Source organism: Phasianus colchicus, chromosome 19 (genome assembly GCF_987193195.1).
Source record: "Phasianus colchicus chromosome 19, bPhaCol1.hap1.1, whole genome shotgun sequence".
Lineage (NCBI taxonomy): Eukaryota > Metazoa > Chordata > Aves > Galliformes > Phasianidae > Phasianus > Phasianus colchicus.
The window spans coordinates 12,625,737-12,640,606 of NC_143454.1; the positions used below are offsets into that span (position 1 = coordinate 12,625,737).

A 14,870-nucleotide genomic window follows, 5' to 3' on the forward strand; every position below is an offset into this window, starting at 1 on the left:
CTGCATACTGTCACAGAAGCTTCCTCATATTGTTAATGCAATGTATTTAGTTCTTAGAATATAACCTGTTTCCCCACAAAATCAGGCTATGCCTGGATTTCTGAGAAAAGTGCTTTTACAGAATTAGCAAGCGCTGGGCACATGACATCAAAATTGTTAATAATGACACTATTCAGCATGACACACACGTATATATACACATTAAAACATCGAAACTGAAAAGACTGTCTCAAATGCAGACTAAGCCAAAAGCTCTGGGAAGCTCTTGCATCTGCAAATGCAAGTCATAAATGCACATTTTTAGAAGGGCCTGCAGGAGTTTGAAACTGTGGCTTATCCAAATACACCTACAACAACAGAGAGGAAAGGGCAGGTACAGCAACCTTAGGTGTACATAACAATGCTAAACTTCTTACGGGTGCAATCTAACCTGTTACCTGCCTTAGTAAGAACTGTTTTAATGTTTATTGAGTTGATCATCCAAAAATACTTTGAATCAAGAAATACTTTGAAATTTGAATCTATCAATCAATTACAAATGCTTGTATACTTGCGTATGTATAGAAAGTCACATGAAAGCAGACAGCAGAACTGCTACTCATTCTGGGTGCCACTTTACATCCAGTCACGCATTTCAAAAACAAACATAACAAACAATACAAAAAAGCCAGAACAAATTAAAAGTAGTAGTTCCAAACTAGGAAACAGCTGTAAGCAGGATAGGTCACACCTGTCCTTTACAAACCAAGCAACTGAAGTTATTAATCATGTTTGTTCATTCAACCTAGAATCTATCTTTTGCCATCTTGGGAGCACTTAGCCCTTCCATGTCATACACTTCAGTCTCTTCTCTCTCCTCAGAAGAAAACATTTCATTACTTTCCATTTCTGAGACTAGAAAGAAAGGACATTTAGACTGGAACACAAGTAGGTTTATCTCTGTTCTGGAGTTCCTAAATGCCAAGCTGTAAAGACCTTGGGAAGGACTCATCAAGTCTCAGCCTTAAGAGCAACATATTATGCATGTGGGAAGGAATAAACTAATGTGTCCTAAGGCTCTTGACTCCTACTCAAAGTTGTGATGGTTTATAGGCATGTTATAAAGTCAGTGTAATAGAAGGATTATGAGTTGTTGAAAATGTTGCTTATTCATTCTTGAACAGAATCAAAATTCAATAACATGATACTCCTCAAGCTGCTCTAGTTTATGTAGTTTTGAATGGAGATATGTGGGGGTGAGTTTTGGACTAGATGATCTCCTCTAGTCTCTTCCAACTTTATCTATCCTGTGATTCTATATGCATCATTGATGCTATTGAGGAGGTACAAGTCCATTCTAAATTAGCTGCCTCTTCAGTCCTGTTGCTTGCACCAGAGTAAACTAAATTCCTATGATTTAGTCAGACTAAGGTACTGTGCGGAAGTGATGACAATTCCATTAACCAGGAGAAGTTAAAAGCCCTCCTCCTCCAACAAATCCAGCAAACTAGGACACAAAACACTTCTAGCAGCATCTTATCTGTGTTAAGAGTCTAGAATTGACTTTCAGTTTAACTTAGCTTGATAGCAAACATTCAAGCTGGTAACAGCTCTTCCTTCCACAGAAGGACTTTTCCACACTTCTACTGAAGGTGGTGGTAGCAAGCTTATTTTCCAGTGTTCTCCATTAGATGAAGTTACTACCCATCCTTGCTGCAGTTCCAAATATTTTCTTTCAAATATACGATGGTCAGCCAACACCAAGAACACAGATAAATGGCAGTTTTAACACAATATGTGAAAGTCAGAACGGTTGTACTTAAGATAGAAAGGGCTACACTTTTTGTGCCCAAGGCTACTTTCTAAGCTAATTGAATAGAAGCATGCACATTGCAGACAGGAGAGGAAATAACATGGCTTCAAGGGACTGGAGTGAACAACAGCATAGCAGTCCATCCAACTAGCCTTCCAGGAAGCCATTTCATTTTCCCTGGTCACTTGACATTGGTCTGAAGAAGAGATTACACAGATGTATTAAAACTTTGTCCTATTCTGGGACTGCTAGTTCTGAGGACAAAATTTCATCACACAAAGATGTACATAACGTGTGAGAGTCTGATGGCAGTTTTAAGCCAACAGAAATCACATCCTTGTACAGTGGCTATTTGTCAGTTGTCCTAGCAGCTTCACATTATGTGTTATTTTGTCTTTTAGGTAAGACAGATGTCATAAAGAATTTCACAGTTTGGTTCTTGTGGCTTGCATCAAACAAAATCCAAGCAAAACTACCACATCCCCTGTCTTCTATCCACACTCCAGGATATTCTCTGACAGTAAATAGTTAATAAATGACATGAATGTGACCATAAAGCCTTACTTATCACATCTAGGATTAATATTAAAAAACAGCATTGTCTGACTTCTTCATCTCCTTTTACTAGGTCTAATATTATTCTTGCATGCCTATATGGCATACTGATTAATTACAGAAGCAAAAATGGTATTGTTAAGGCACTACATACTTTAGGAATGGAGACAGGTAATTTTTCCACTGTTCAGATCTTGCCTGTCCTGTATAAGTATTAAGTCTTTTAGGTCTGGTAGTTTCCAATGTGACTTACGTAACACTTGACCCATTAAGTTAAGCCATATCATAAAATTCAGCTGGCAGGTCAGTAGAGGCAGGGTTAAGACAAGTGAGTTGACACAGGAACTACGTTTCCATCTTCAAACTATTCCAATATCTTGTTCCAGATAAATACCATGAAGCTAGTCTTTTTATTTTTTTGTCTTGCATAAAATGTAAATGCTATATCCCTTACAATCCTTTTGCCACTTTTTAGTTTTGGCTAAATGTCATCAATGCTGCTATTACAGGCAGAACTACAAAGCTTCTCTCTGTTGACGCTGTTGTGGTTGTGCTTAAAGAAAGTAACTCTTGCCTTATACCCTATCTATGTATAGTCACATCTTGGTTTGACACAAATACCAATCTTTATCATTCTGCCTACCACCACAGGCAAGGGTCAGGTACTGCCAGGCTCTCTCTATTCTTCTACAGTGCTCCATCTATAAGGGTCTTTCCATGTCTTTTCAAGGTATACCTGAACATGTTTGTTCAGGTTCTTCACTCATTAAATCATGCTAGAATAACAGAAGTGAACTTCTGCAGTACATTGAAGATGTGATATTCCAAAATCACTAAGCAATGTTTCCAGTTAAAATATTATTTTAAATCAAGCCTGAGTTTTGCAGCAAACTGGTACAGACTTCAAAAACACCCACACAAAAGAAATTAAGTACTACACACAGAAATTTGTGTACTGAAAAAGGCGATGCTTCTGCTTTCTAAAAATATCTAAGTGCAAACAGTGCCTCCTAAAGTGGATTCATTAAGTCCGCAGAAGTGTTCACAGCTTCCAGAAGGATAAGGACCATATGATAATTCCAGATCAATTGTTCTTAAACCTCAACTGACAAGATAAATAGGTTGGGGTAAATGACTGTGGTCAATTCTGAAACAGAATTACAAGCTCCTGCAAAGACTTTAAGGTGGCACTTCCTTTCAGAAGTTTATTAAGGCTCACCCCACACATCCATGATTGCCCAAATACTAAAAAAATATGAGCAGTCATTGATTAATACTGCTTCTGCTCCTGAACAAAGTACTGCTTAAATTATTGCTTCTTTTCTTGATCAAGAAAAAGAAGTGATTCTTTTAAGTTACGGCCTTGCATATTTTCTTAGGTGGAGATATTAATCCATCATAATACAATAAGCAGGGCATGAAAAATTTTGCAAAAAGTTTCACATTCAGACAGGCAGAAGCAAAAGGTGGAAATCACCAGATGGTCATGCTTACATATACTACACATTAAAAAAAAATAAAAATCAAGGATACAGAATTATGTCTACATAAGCAGCAAGAAATACCTGTTAATAAAGCCCACATCTTTCTACATAAAAAGCCTGGAAACATCACGTTTTCGTGAAAAACAGCAAACTCTTTCAAAATACCGTTTAAAATTGACTTTTTGGCAGAGAGGGAAGGGTTAAAAAATAATCAAGCTTAATGGTGAAATTTTGTCCTTTAACAAAAAATTTTATATGGCTATTTCATCATAGAAAACTAGTTTCCTAGCAGTAAAATTTTAGTCTGGTCCACTTAGAAAAACATTTATCTGAAGCAGTGACTTCTATTGTTGGTACAAGAGCAAACAACAAATTTTGATGCCTGCAAAGGAATCTTTCTATAGTCAGAATTAGGGGGTGGCTTCTGCCTGTAGTGAGGAAATCTGAAGGTGCATCACAGAAAAGTTGTTCCAGTAGATGGAGAAGTAAGTATAATTTTGACTTAAAATTTTTAAGGAAGATTTGTGTTTGTTTTTTTTGTTTGTTTGTTTTTTTAATAAAATTCCCTCTGCTCAAAGATTCTTAATGCTGAAACAGTTTTCAAGTTCCTCTAAAAATATGTACACAGGTCAGAGAAAACAGCATGTTAATATGTCACCTGATCTTTATAGAATATTCTTGATTCTTCATTGAACAAAAAACAGCTGCATCATTTCAAGGACAGACTGCACTGTTTGAGAAGATGTTGCCTAGAAGCTTTTTTTTTTTTTTTTTGGCTTTTTTAAGATTAAAAAAAACAACAAAAGGAGTGATTTTCATTAAAAAATTCTTCTTCCTACATTGCACACTCTGCTGTAAAACAACTCACAACATTAGTAACACCAATTAACTTTGTGGAATGCTACTTCAGGTAGCTCAGAATAAGTAATACTTTTTATTTACTTCAAATTTTCAAATTTCAGCCTAAAGCTCTCATTGATAACCTACCTTTAAAATACCACAGAAAAGTAATGGTTCATTAACTGAAATAAGAAAACATACAGACGTCAAAGATGCAAGCATCACCAAACCAGGCTAAGCAAGCCAGAACAACATGAGACCTATAAAGATTAATCACCAATACTTCCAGCCACATTTTACCACTAGAAGCACTGTTTGTGACATTCCTACAGAGCTCACAGAGTTGTAAGAAAAGGTGAAGTAAGGAACAGTCTTGTCTGTCTTCACTTCAAGTCAATGATGTCTTCATCATATAAAGAAGTCAGATGAAATGGATAGCTAAATGGTGAGCTCTCCTCCCTGTTTGCTACAGAATCAGGATCTGAACTAGTGGAAAGATGACGACCCTCAGAATAGCTTTCGAAAGAGGCTGAAATTATTCTGCAAAGATGAAGACAAAAGTCACTAAAAAAAAAATAATAAAAATACACAGAAAAGGGGCAAGTAGGGTCAGTGACTATTTCTGGATACAATCAAGTCATCCTAAAGACAGATCATTCAAACTGACTTTCTCTCTGTTTAACTCTGCTTCCATAACAATTCTTATTAAAACAAAGACTACAAATATCAAATTATTGCCAAAAGGTAATGCTAATGAATTTTCCCCCTCCATACAACTTCCAAATAGCAAAATAGTTTACACTGCAGCAGATTAACAAAAAATAATCTCAGTCTGTTGTATCTTGGCTGAATTCTGCTGCCACTCATCACAAATGCAGGTTATAAAAAGAGAGAAAACATAATGACAGTAGGGTCTGGTAAGCAGAGCCAAACAGACAGATGCAATAATGTTTATTTGCAAAATTTATTTTGGAAATAGCAAGACAAGAAGATACGAAGAAAACAATAATCGAGTCTGCAGTGTGAATTTAGTAGTTCAAGTCATAGTGACAGGCCCAACTACAGTAGGTCCCCCACAAAATCCCATTTAGCCTTGCTTCACTCATAACATGTCTTTTAGCAACATGCATAACCCATTTCAGTGCTGTTATTAGATACTAAACCATACATTAGCATGAAATTCACAAAGGCCTCAGTCAATCCCTACCTAACTGGGAAAACCATAAACCGATTGAAAAGCAATCAATTCTCAAAATATTTATGGTCTAACTTAGGCTCCTTCCTAAAGCCCATATATTTATTTACCTGTCACTACTAGTTGATCTTACTGCTCCCTGCTTGGGGTCTGACTGTCTTCGAGGAATCTTTTTTTGCTTCTGTGCACCTTCTGTCTTGGGAATAGGCTCATCCAAGAGGCCTCAATAAAGGAATAGAAGTCTTAATATTCTCATCAGAAAATAAAGCATTCACAAAAATGTTTTTTTTATTTTCATTTTTTCACTGATTGTCATTTTTAACTAAAGTCAGCTTTCAGCTGACTTAGAATATGATCACCTTATATATGACTGGACACTATCTAAACTACTTGCAAACAGCATTTTCTTACTGTTTTGTTTGTACTAATTATTTATGAACACTGGCTGTCTGTAACTAATCTGATTATAATGAGATTAATCCAAAAATGCTTCAAAAATAAGAAATTATATTAGTGGTAACTGATATATATACACACTAAAGAACAAGGGGAGTTTACCCAGCAATTCTTTACGTGTTCTGTTTGCAATTTCTTTAATTTCCATGCGAGATAAGGATAGTGAGTGAGTAACAGGAAGAGAGGTAATGCCACTGGATGTTGGAGTAGTGACGACTTTAGGAGTCAAAGGTGACTTCAGAGGTCGTTCAATGCTTCGCCCTACCAGATTACTAAGAGGAATTTTATACAGGTTTTTACATGTAACTTCACCTGAAACTCAAAAGGAAAAAAAGAATGTTACTCTTTCACAACAGTGAAACTTCAAAATGAAAAATCATACAGAAAAGTTATAATCATTGTGTGCGGTTCTTTTTTAACTCAAATAACCTTTCTTGCTTTCTTCTTCAAGACCTTTCTTGCTTTGCACCTTACAATATAAGTAGGCTAGGAGAAGGAAGAAATAGAACCACATTTTGCACTGACATTTTGGCTTACAGAGGAAAAGATTTTTCACTCTCAGCAAGGCGATGAAGCAGCAATGGAAAAAGGAAGTAAATTTACATGTCATAAGGCTGATGTCCCAACTGTAAGACCACAACTCACTATTCTGTTAAAGATTCCCCAGATATTTTAATATGTTGCCAGAATACTGGAGTCTGGATCCCAAACAGTTCAAATTATGGCTTTTCTTCTTAAGTGACATAAAATACTCTGCATTTTCTTAATTTTTGGGGGGAAAAACTGAAACACCTAACAACTTATCATCAAACAGCACTGCCTTTTAAAAATTGAAATTCTGATTCCTTTCTCCTCTCCCTTTCTGCCAACAGTATCAGATTTAAAAGTCCAAGGCATACATACATATTGCATTATCTAGTTGATATTCCCATGTTTTTCCATTACTGTCCGCTTAAGATCAACTGTTCACAGATTACCTTACAGTAATGTGATTGTGACTAGACATGCTTCTTATTCTGAATTTGAAAAGAACTCTAATCACCGAGGGATGGTTTAGCTGTTTTAAAGTGAATGGAAAGGCGTACATGAAGTCTGAAATTTTTCTCATAATTTTATGCCTTTTTTTCTTTAGTCTTGGATATATTGACAGAGATTCATCTAGCTAGTAAAACTTAATTCCTCCTCCCCTGTATAAATGATTTCTTCAAAATAACGCTGCTATGCATTCAAAAGAGATACAGTGGGGCAAAAACTCAGCCAGGTGATTCAGATCCTTGGGTAATAAGATTTCTATCTTCCAGACTCTCAACTATTAACTCAAAATTTTTTATCTGATCAATTTCATCTTACTGAAGATCAGCTACACTGAGGTGTGGAAGCTGCTGGAACAATCAGAGCTGCCTAGAAACCATATTACCTTCTGAAGAAGAAAGAGAACATTCTGACATGTCATAAGCTGTAGGTGTTTGAGGTGAACTCCTTGAACTCATTTCCTTAGAATTGCTATGAGATGATCCGCTTACTGCAGCAGTAGCTTTAAAATAAATATCCGACTGAAATGACAAAGAACTTATCATTAGTACTACAAGACTTTCTTAATCATTCGCTGAGTAAAAGCTCAAATGTTTGTCCACTGTGTTTCATTGTCACTGTAGCTGCACTGCTGCTAACTTGATTAGGGCTGATCAGGGAAAGGCTATCTCACTGTATCTTGGGGAAACTTCTGTGATGTTCAGAACAGCATTTGCCCTATAAACAATTAAATACCTCAAGTATGCATTACTGCAGGCAATAAAGGACAGTGAGCTCAATTCTGATCCTCACTGTACCTAATACTAAGAGCACACAGATGAATATTTTCCACAAATGAAATCACACTTGTGAGCTTTGGTTTGGTTTGTATTTGGCTTAGACAACTTTTCATGTTAAATAGATCACAACATCTCAGAAACAGTCAAAAATGCTTTTCTTGTGTCTTACCCTTGATGCTACAAGTTGAAGCTCAGGCACAACTGCTGTGTGGACTAAGTTTCCATTCACCACTAAACGGATCTCAATGGAATCAGTAGTGAAGGCAAGTATGTAAGGGAAAGCACAGACTGCAATGAAACAAAAAGTTATTTGGCACAGAAGAATGATAAACGTAAATGTTTCTTGGTTGCTCAATGAAGACTGTTCTTAAGTATCTGACCTACTTCAGCATCTCCCTTTCCTACGACAAAGTTTGCCTAATGAACTGATGAACATTCAGATACATCAAGCCTGAACAAGATTTCATTCTCCATGTCTGGCAGAACGCAGACTGAATAGGAAATAAAAATCAGAAAAAAGAGAAAGGAAAAAAAGTTCAGCAAAGGAAAAAAACTTTGCACCAAGGGTCTACTTTTCAAAATACACTATGAACAGCCACTTAGCAGAAGTGGCATCATTAATGCAACATGCTTATAGAATCACAGAGTTATCTATTTTGGAAAAGACCTTCAAAGATCATGAAGTCCAACCATCAATCTGACCTACCACATTCCATCACTAAACCATATCCCTTAGTGCCATGTCCACATGTCTGTTAAATACCTACAGGAATGGGGAGACTCCACCATACCCCTGGGCAGCGCATTTCAATCATTAACTATCATCTCCATGAATAAATTCTTAAGAATTTATTAATTTATGCTTATCAAAATTTATTGAATACAAATTTTTATATGCAATGTTATTAATTTTATTTTTGTATGTATTTCTAGCACACATGCTGCAATTCCAGAAACAGCCAAGCGCAGGTCTAAGCGATATTGATAAAAGAGTAAAAATGAATGTATTCTTACCAACGGCATAAGGAACTTGATTCCAGCAAAAGTGAAAATCATAAGCTGATGGCTGGATCAGTGGAGAACCACCATTAAAAGGATACACCTTTCTATACTGGCAAACATCTGTTACAAAAAAACAAAAAAAAAGCACCCATCACTTTACACTGTAAATTAAAAATGTCAACTTTATAGGTGGATTTCACTTAAGTTTGGATGATACATAAATAAAACTCAAACATCTATGTAGAAGCCTCTTTGTATCTAAACAGATAAGGAAAACGAGCTTTCATTTGAACAGTTAAAAGATAAATGCAAAAGAGCTACATTTTAATAAGTTACCATGTTTCACAAAGTAAGTGGTATTCTGTTTCAACAATCATCAGCTCCTTACCTTGTTTATGGTAGACAAATAGGCAAGAACATTTCTGAAAACCATGTCAGCACAGCTGTACCCCTCTGTCTGTTAGAACTGCCATGCAAGCAACCATATGCTAGTTCATGTATTCTGAGGACTGTAAAAAACATAGGATACTACAGATACCAAGATTTCATTAATCATGTTACTTGTGAACCTCTTAGCTACCATACATGCACTGAAACTAAGTCTTCTTATGAGTCAGATATGAACTGGCTACTTGGAATGCAATTCTAAGTAATTAATTTGAAAGATCTAGATAATGAAGAATTTAATCTTCCACTACCCAATTTTCTTCTCTAAACACTCTCACTAGTGCTGATAAACCATCCTTTAAAATAAGAAGTCACGTCAACAAATTAAAAGAAGGCTTAAGAGATGAGAAAGAACTGCAATCATCTTTTTATTTTTACTAGTTCATATGATTGCACTGGAGGCTCCAGGAAAACATCTGTGAGCATCTCATACCTGCTCCTATCAGTTCTTTTCAATGTTTTTAGGTAAAATTCTATTTTAAGAGTTGATTTGATGATTCTTATGGGTCCCTTCCAACACAGGACATCCTATGACTTGATTTTTTTTCTATGATTTATGTCCTTAGACTGAATCTAAGTTTATAACCAGAAAAGGATTAAAGGCCTTTTTCTAAATACAAACTTAGAACTGTCAAATCACGTGTTTTCATATTTGTTCTACGATGATCTTTTCTTAATTGTAAAACTCTCTAAAGACCAGAAGTAGGTTTTTCTGTGATAATGTCCTAGAAATAGAATTCAAGTAGCAAGACTGTGCATTAGGCTTTAAGATCTTAGGATCCTGAAGTGTACCTTTAGCATCAAATAAGTTTATCAGCTTTGGATCAGCAGTAAATCTATTAGAATGGAACTGATCCTGTGCAGAAGTACAGGTATGGGAATTCACCATGCACTGACACAGAGCTTTTTATTTCAGAAGCAGTGGTAAGTGAACTAGAGTCAGGTAGGATATGGCAAACTAGGAGAACCATTGAGGCCTCACAGTGTTACAGAAGAAGTTACACTTAAGAAATACTTTCCCATAAGTACCAAACTAACAGCCAGTGCTAGAATTTAGGTGTATTTATCATGTTTCCATCGATGCTCACTTTGAGAAGGACAATAGGACGCAAAGCCTGAAATAGAGAAGGCTGTGCTTTGTCTTTCTGTGTATTGTTTCATAAAGGCTGTTTCATATCTGTAAGTTATATTTTTAAGAGGATTAGAAGCAAAAAAGAAGAACAGAACATGTGTGTTATATCGAAGACCATTTTATAAAATGAGATTGAGAGAATTACAATGAAAACATGTGACAGTGCAAAGAAGTGTGCAGAAGAAAAAAGCACAATAACAGAATGCAGAAGTACAAAGAAGAAAACAGGCGGAATGCTATACACACCCTGGAAACATCCAGTGTTTAATTAGGTAAAGAATGAGGAAATCTGAAAGAATAGGACTTCTCTTAACATCTATTGTATGTCTAATTCAAAATACCCAATAAAATAGTACTTCAATTTCTAGTCTGCCCAATGCGTATTTAAGTTGAAAAGAATGTATTCTGAAATACTATCTGTGAAACTCTGAAATTTACTTTAAAACACAGATCTAGACCCCAGTGAAAAAATAATTCCATACACAGATTGAGATCCTACCATTTTCAGTCTTCCCTAGATACTTACAGTTATAACATAACAGTAGACCAGCTTCACCATCTTCATATACGTCAATAGCTGCAACAAAATTAACCTGCAATGGAAATGGGAAATGGTAATGAATATTCAGATGAGATACTGTAGTTATTACATCCAGGTTTTGACTATGAAGCAATACAGTCAGTTGGTGTTGCTGCACAATTACAGGTTTAAAAATAAAAATGTGATTTTTCACGTTCAGCCTGTTTTGTGATTCATTTTCAGAGTGTTCTTAGGATGGAATTCAATTTATTTTGTATTTAATGCTGTACTTCAGTAATGAATATTTAATACTATGCCTATAGCTTTAAGTGATAAAAATTTACCTAATTTATTTGGCCATATAAATTTTGAATTAGTACAGCTGTGTATCAACAATTTTTTACATCTGAAGTTAATCATTCACATCCATTTTTAGAAATGATTAGAATTATTTAATTTTCAAAGATGTCTAAGATCATTACCTTCCCCACAGCAGGAAACATTTGAACTCCTCCCTCATCCCCCCAAAACTCAGGATGTTTACTTAAATCACAACACTATGTCTTAGTTAGAAAGATACAGTTAACTTATTATTTGGTTGGGCAGCAGTTTCTTAAAAAGAACTAAAAGATACACACAAATATTTTAGCTTTAGTAATTTAGAAATAAGCAAATCTGAATGAGATACTGGTGGCCAAAAACTGAAGTTATTTTGCTGCAATCTTGACCAATAAAACATTGAGAACACAAAGAAAAGGCGAAGTGCAAACTGTTGACTAAAAGGACAATAACGGCTTTGCATTCATGCTGACAGCAGTATTTCAGAGAAACAAAACATAGGCGCTGTCTTCATGTGTCATGCCTTGTAACTACCTCTCTTGGAAGTAATTATCATCACACATTCCAAAAGAGATAAGTATCTCAGACTTCTCCTACAGCAGAAGTTACAGGACTGAAAAGTAAAGGAGACATCGGATCTTTGTAAACAGTGCTCCCAGCAGGTCAGCACAGCAAGCACTAATTCTGCAAGAAATGATGTTCATTGTGGTTCTGCAAGAAAACAGTTTCCATGCTTAAACTTACCTTGTTTGCTTCAATATGATGCAGTCTGTAGGACTCCCCAGTACTTTCATTAACTAAATCAAACTGATGCCGATAAGCTACACAAATCATATTGTCACTGTCTTCAGTAGGTCCATCAACTAGCGTCATAACCACTGGAGGGTCAGAAAGGCATATTTCCTGTATGGTAAATAGAATCATAGAATCATAGAATCACTCAGGTTGAAAAAGACCTTTAAGATCATCAAGACCAACCACAACCTAAGCATACTACCCTAACAACCCTCCGCTAAATCATGTCCCTGAGCACCACATCCAAACGGTTTTTAAACACATCCAGGGATGGTGACTCAACCACTCAACCCCACTCCCTGGGGTGCCCAGTGCTTAACAACCCTTTCTGTAAAGAAGTATTTCCCAATATCCAACCTAAACTTACCGTGGCGCAACTTGAGGCCATTTCCCCTTGTCCTGTCATCTGTCACCAGTGAGAATAAACCAACACCACTCTTGCTGTAAGCACATTTCAGATACTGGAAGACAGCAACAAGGTCTCCCCTCAGCCTCCTTGTGGCGCAACTTGAGGCCATTTCCCCTTGTCCTGTCATCTGTCACCAGTGAGAATAAACCAACACCACTCTTGCTGTAAGCACATTTCAGATACTGGAAGACAGCAACAAGGTCTCCCCTCAGCCTCCTTTTCCTCAGACCGAACAGCCCCAGTTCCTTCAGTCACTCTTCACAGCCCATATTCTCCAGGCCCTTCCCCAGCTTTGTTGCCCTTCTTGGACCTGCTCTAGCACCTCAATGTCCTTTCTGTGCCCAAAACTGAACACAGTACTTGAGGCCTCACCAGTGCCGAGTACAGGGGCAGGATTACTTCCCTGCTCCTGCCCATCACACCATTCCTGACACAAGCCAAGATGCCACTGGCCTTCTTGGCCACCTGGGCACATTGCTGGCTCATATTCAGCCAACTGACCATCAGTGCACCAAGTCCCTTTCCATCAGGCAGCTTTCTAGCCACCCTTCCCCAAGCCTGTAGGGTTGCCTGGAGTTGTGACCAAAATGCAGGACCGGACACTTGGCTCCACTGACACTCATACACTTAACTTTGGCCTATTGATCCAGTCTATCCAGGTCCCACTGTAGTGCCTTTCTCCCCTCAGGCAGATCAACACTCCCTCCCAGCTTGGTGTCATCTGCAAACTCAGAGGGTGCACTCAGTCCCCTCATCAAAAATGTTAATAAAGATATTAAATAGAAGCAGTCCCATTAATGAGCCCTGGGAGCTCGGTAAATAAAATTATTCTCTTTTTCAGACTCTTAGTCTGAAAGCACATGTTTCTAAGCACAGAAACATGACACAGAACAAACAAATTCAATTAAATACATCTGAAAGATTTCTTTGGCACATGAACAGTGGAGCTCCATCATACTGCTTCTTGCTTATATCTGTCTGGAAGTCCAGAAAGACAAAAATGCATGCTCTTTACCTTTTTGCCCCACTAGCTGAGTGCTGCTCAGTCTGTAAAGGCAATTAGTGACCAAATTACACGTACCCGGATATATTGGAACTCCTCTACTGGAGATGGAGAGCTGCCTGTTAAACTGTTGCATGGATTGTATTTCTTTGTGATTAGAAGTAGTTTGTTCCGAATAGCCACAACAATCCTCAGTTCACTGCCATGGTGAGTATTAATGGCATATAAATGGCAGCCTAAGGAAACAATGTTCCAGATTGTAAGTATTTGGGGGTAATGACTGCTTTTCTGTTCTGTATTTGAACAATGGTTAGTACAAGAGTGCAACAGAACTGCAAACATCCGAATAGGATAGCACTAACATCTAGAAAAAGACAAAATGATGCAACTCTTAAATTTTATTTTTTCCTTTATTCTTTTTGCAAGTAAAATAATAAATACGTAGATTACTACTATTCTAGAGCGTCCAGCTTTCCAACGAAGCTTACTGCCGAAGATCAGAAAATGTTTACATCCATTAAAATAATCAACACTCAAACTATTCTGAGTGCTACTATTTAAAATAGGTTCGTCAGTGTTTCTCCAATTTACAGTGATCTTAATACATGAATGTGAGACATACAGTTTTTATTATATCCCTCAATCCCGAAAGCAACACACATGCTTTTCTCTAGAGCTTTTCATCAGCAGTGATTATCAAGTAACATAGTAATTTTACCAAGCTCTCAACAGGCAGGCTGGACTACACCCAATCTTATTTTCAGATAAAATCTTAACAATGTTTGAATTAACTGTTCAGAGTTAAAGAAAACAACCAAACAAAAGAACTAAAGGTGAATATCTGCAACAGGGAGCTAATAAGCCCCTGACAAATACTGCCACAATAGTACAGTGGATACTTTTAACATAGGATAGTAAAATCACCTTTTGTTCTCTCCAATTTATTTTCTCTGCAGTCATATTTGCTTCTTATCACCTGCTTTGTTTCTATATCTTTCTGGACTGAACTCAATCTGAAGACAAGAAGACGGGAGTCTTTCCCTGAAGGATGGAAAAAGCCGAAAAACAAATTAGAAAAAGTTGATGGCGT

The 14,870-nt window shown here is 36.8% G+C and overlaps 1 protein-coding gene across 11 annotated transcripts in view; it reads right to left on the reverse strand.

The window, feature by feature from the left end:
* Positions 1-1,033: 1,033 nt before the first annotated feature.
* GARNL3 (GTPase activating Rap/RanGAP domain like 3) overlaps positions 1,034-14,870 on the reverse strand; it is a 44,307-nt gene continuing 30,470 nt past the window's right edge. For 6 of the 11 annotated variants that reach the window (XM_090121168.1, XM_031602019.2, XM_090121169.1 and 3 more), the window contains 10 exons: positions 14,705-14,821; positions 13,859-14,016; positions 12,318-12,476; positions 11,241-11,307; positions 9,148-9,255; positions 8,303-8,421; positions 7,740-7,875; positions 6,425-6,640; positions 5,977-6,088; positions 1,034-5,211 (listed from right to left, as the gene is read on the reverse strand). In XM_090121168.1, coding sequence (XP_089977294.1) covers positions 5,055-5,211; positions 5,977-6,088; positions 6,425-6,640; positions 7,740-7,875; positions 8,303-8,421; positions 9,148-9,255; positions 11,241-11,307; positions 12,318-12,476; positions 13,859-14,016; positions 14,705-14,821 — 1,349 coding nt within the window. In that variant the 3' untranslated portion in view covers positions 1,034-5,054. The remainder of the gene's footprint in view (positions 5,212-5,976; positions 6,089-6,424; positions 6,641-7,739; positions 7,876-8,302; positions 8,422-9,147; positions 9,256-11,240; positions 11,308-12,317; positions 12,477-13,858; positions 14,017-14,704; positions 14,822-14,870) is intronic. The other 5 variants (XM_090121166.1, XM_031602020.2, XM_090121173.1 and 2 more) reach the window with 2 other exon arrangements.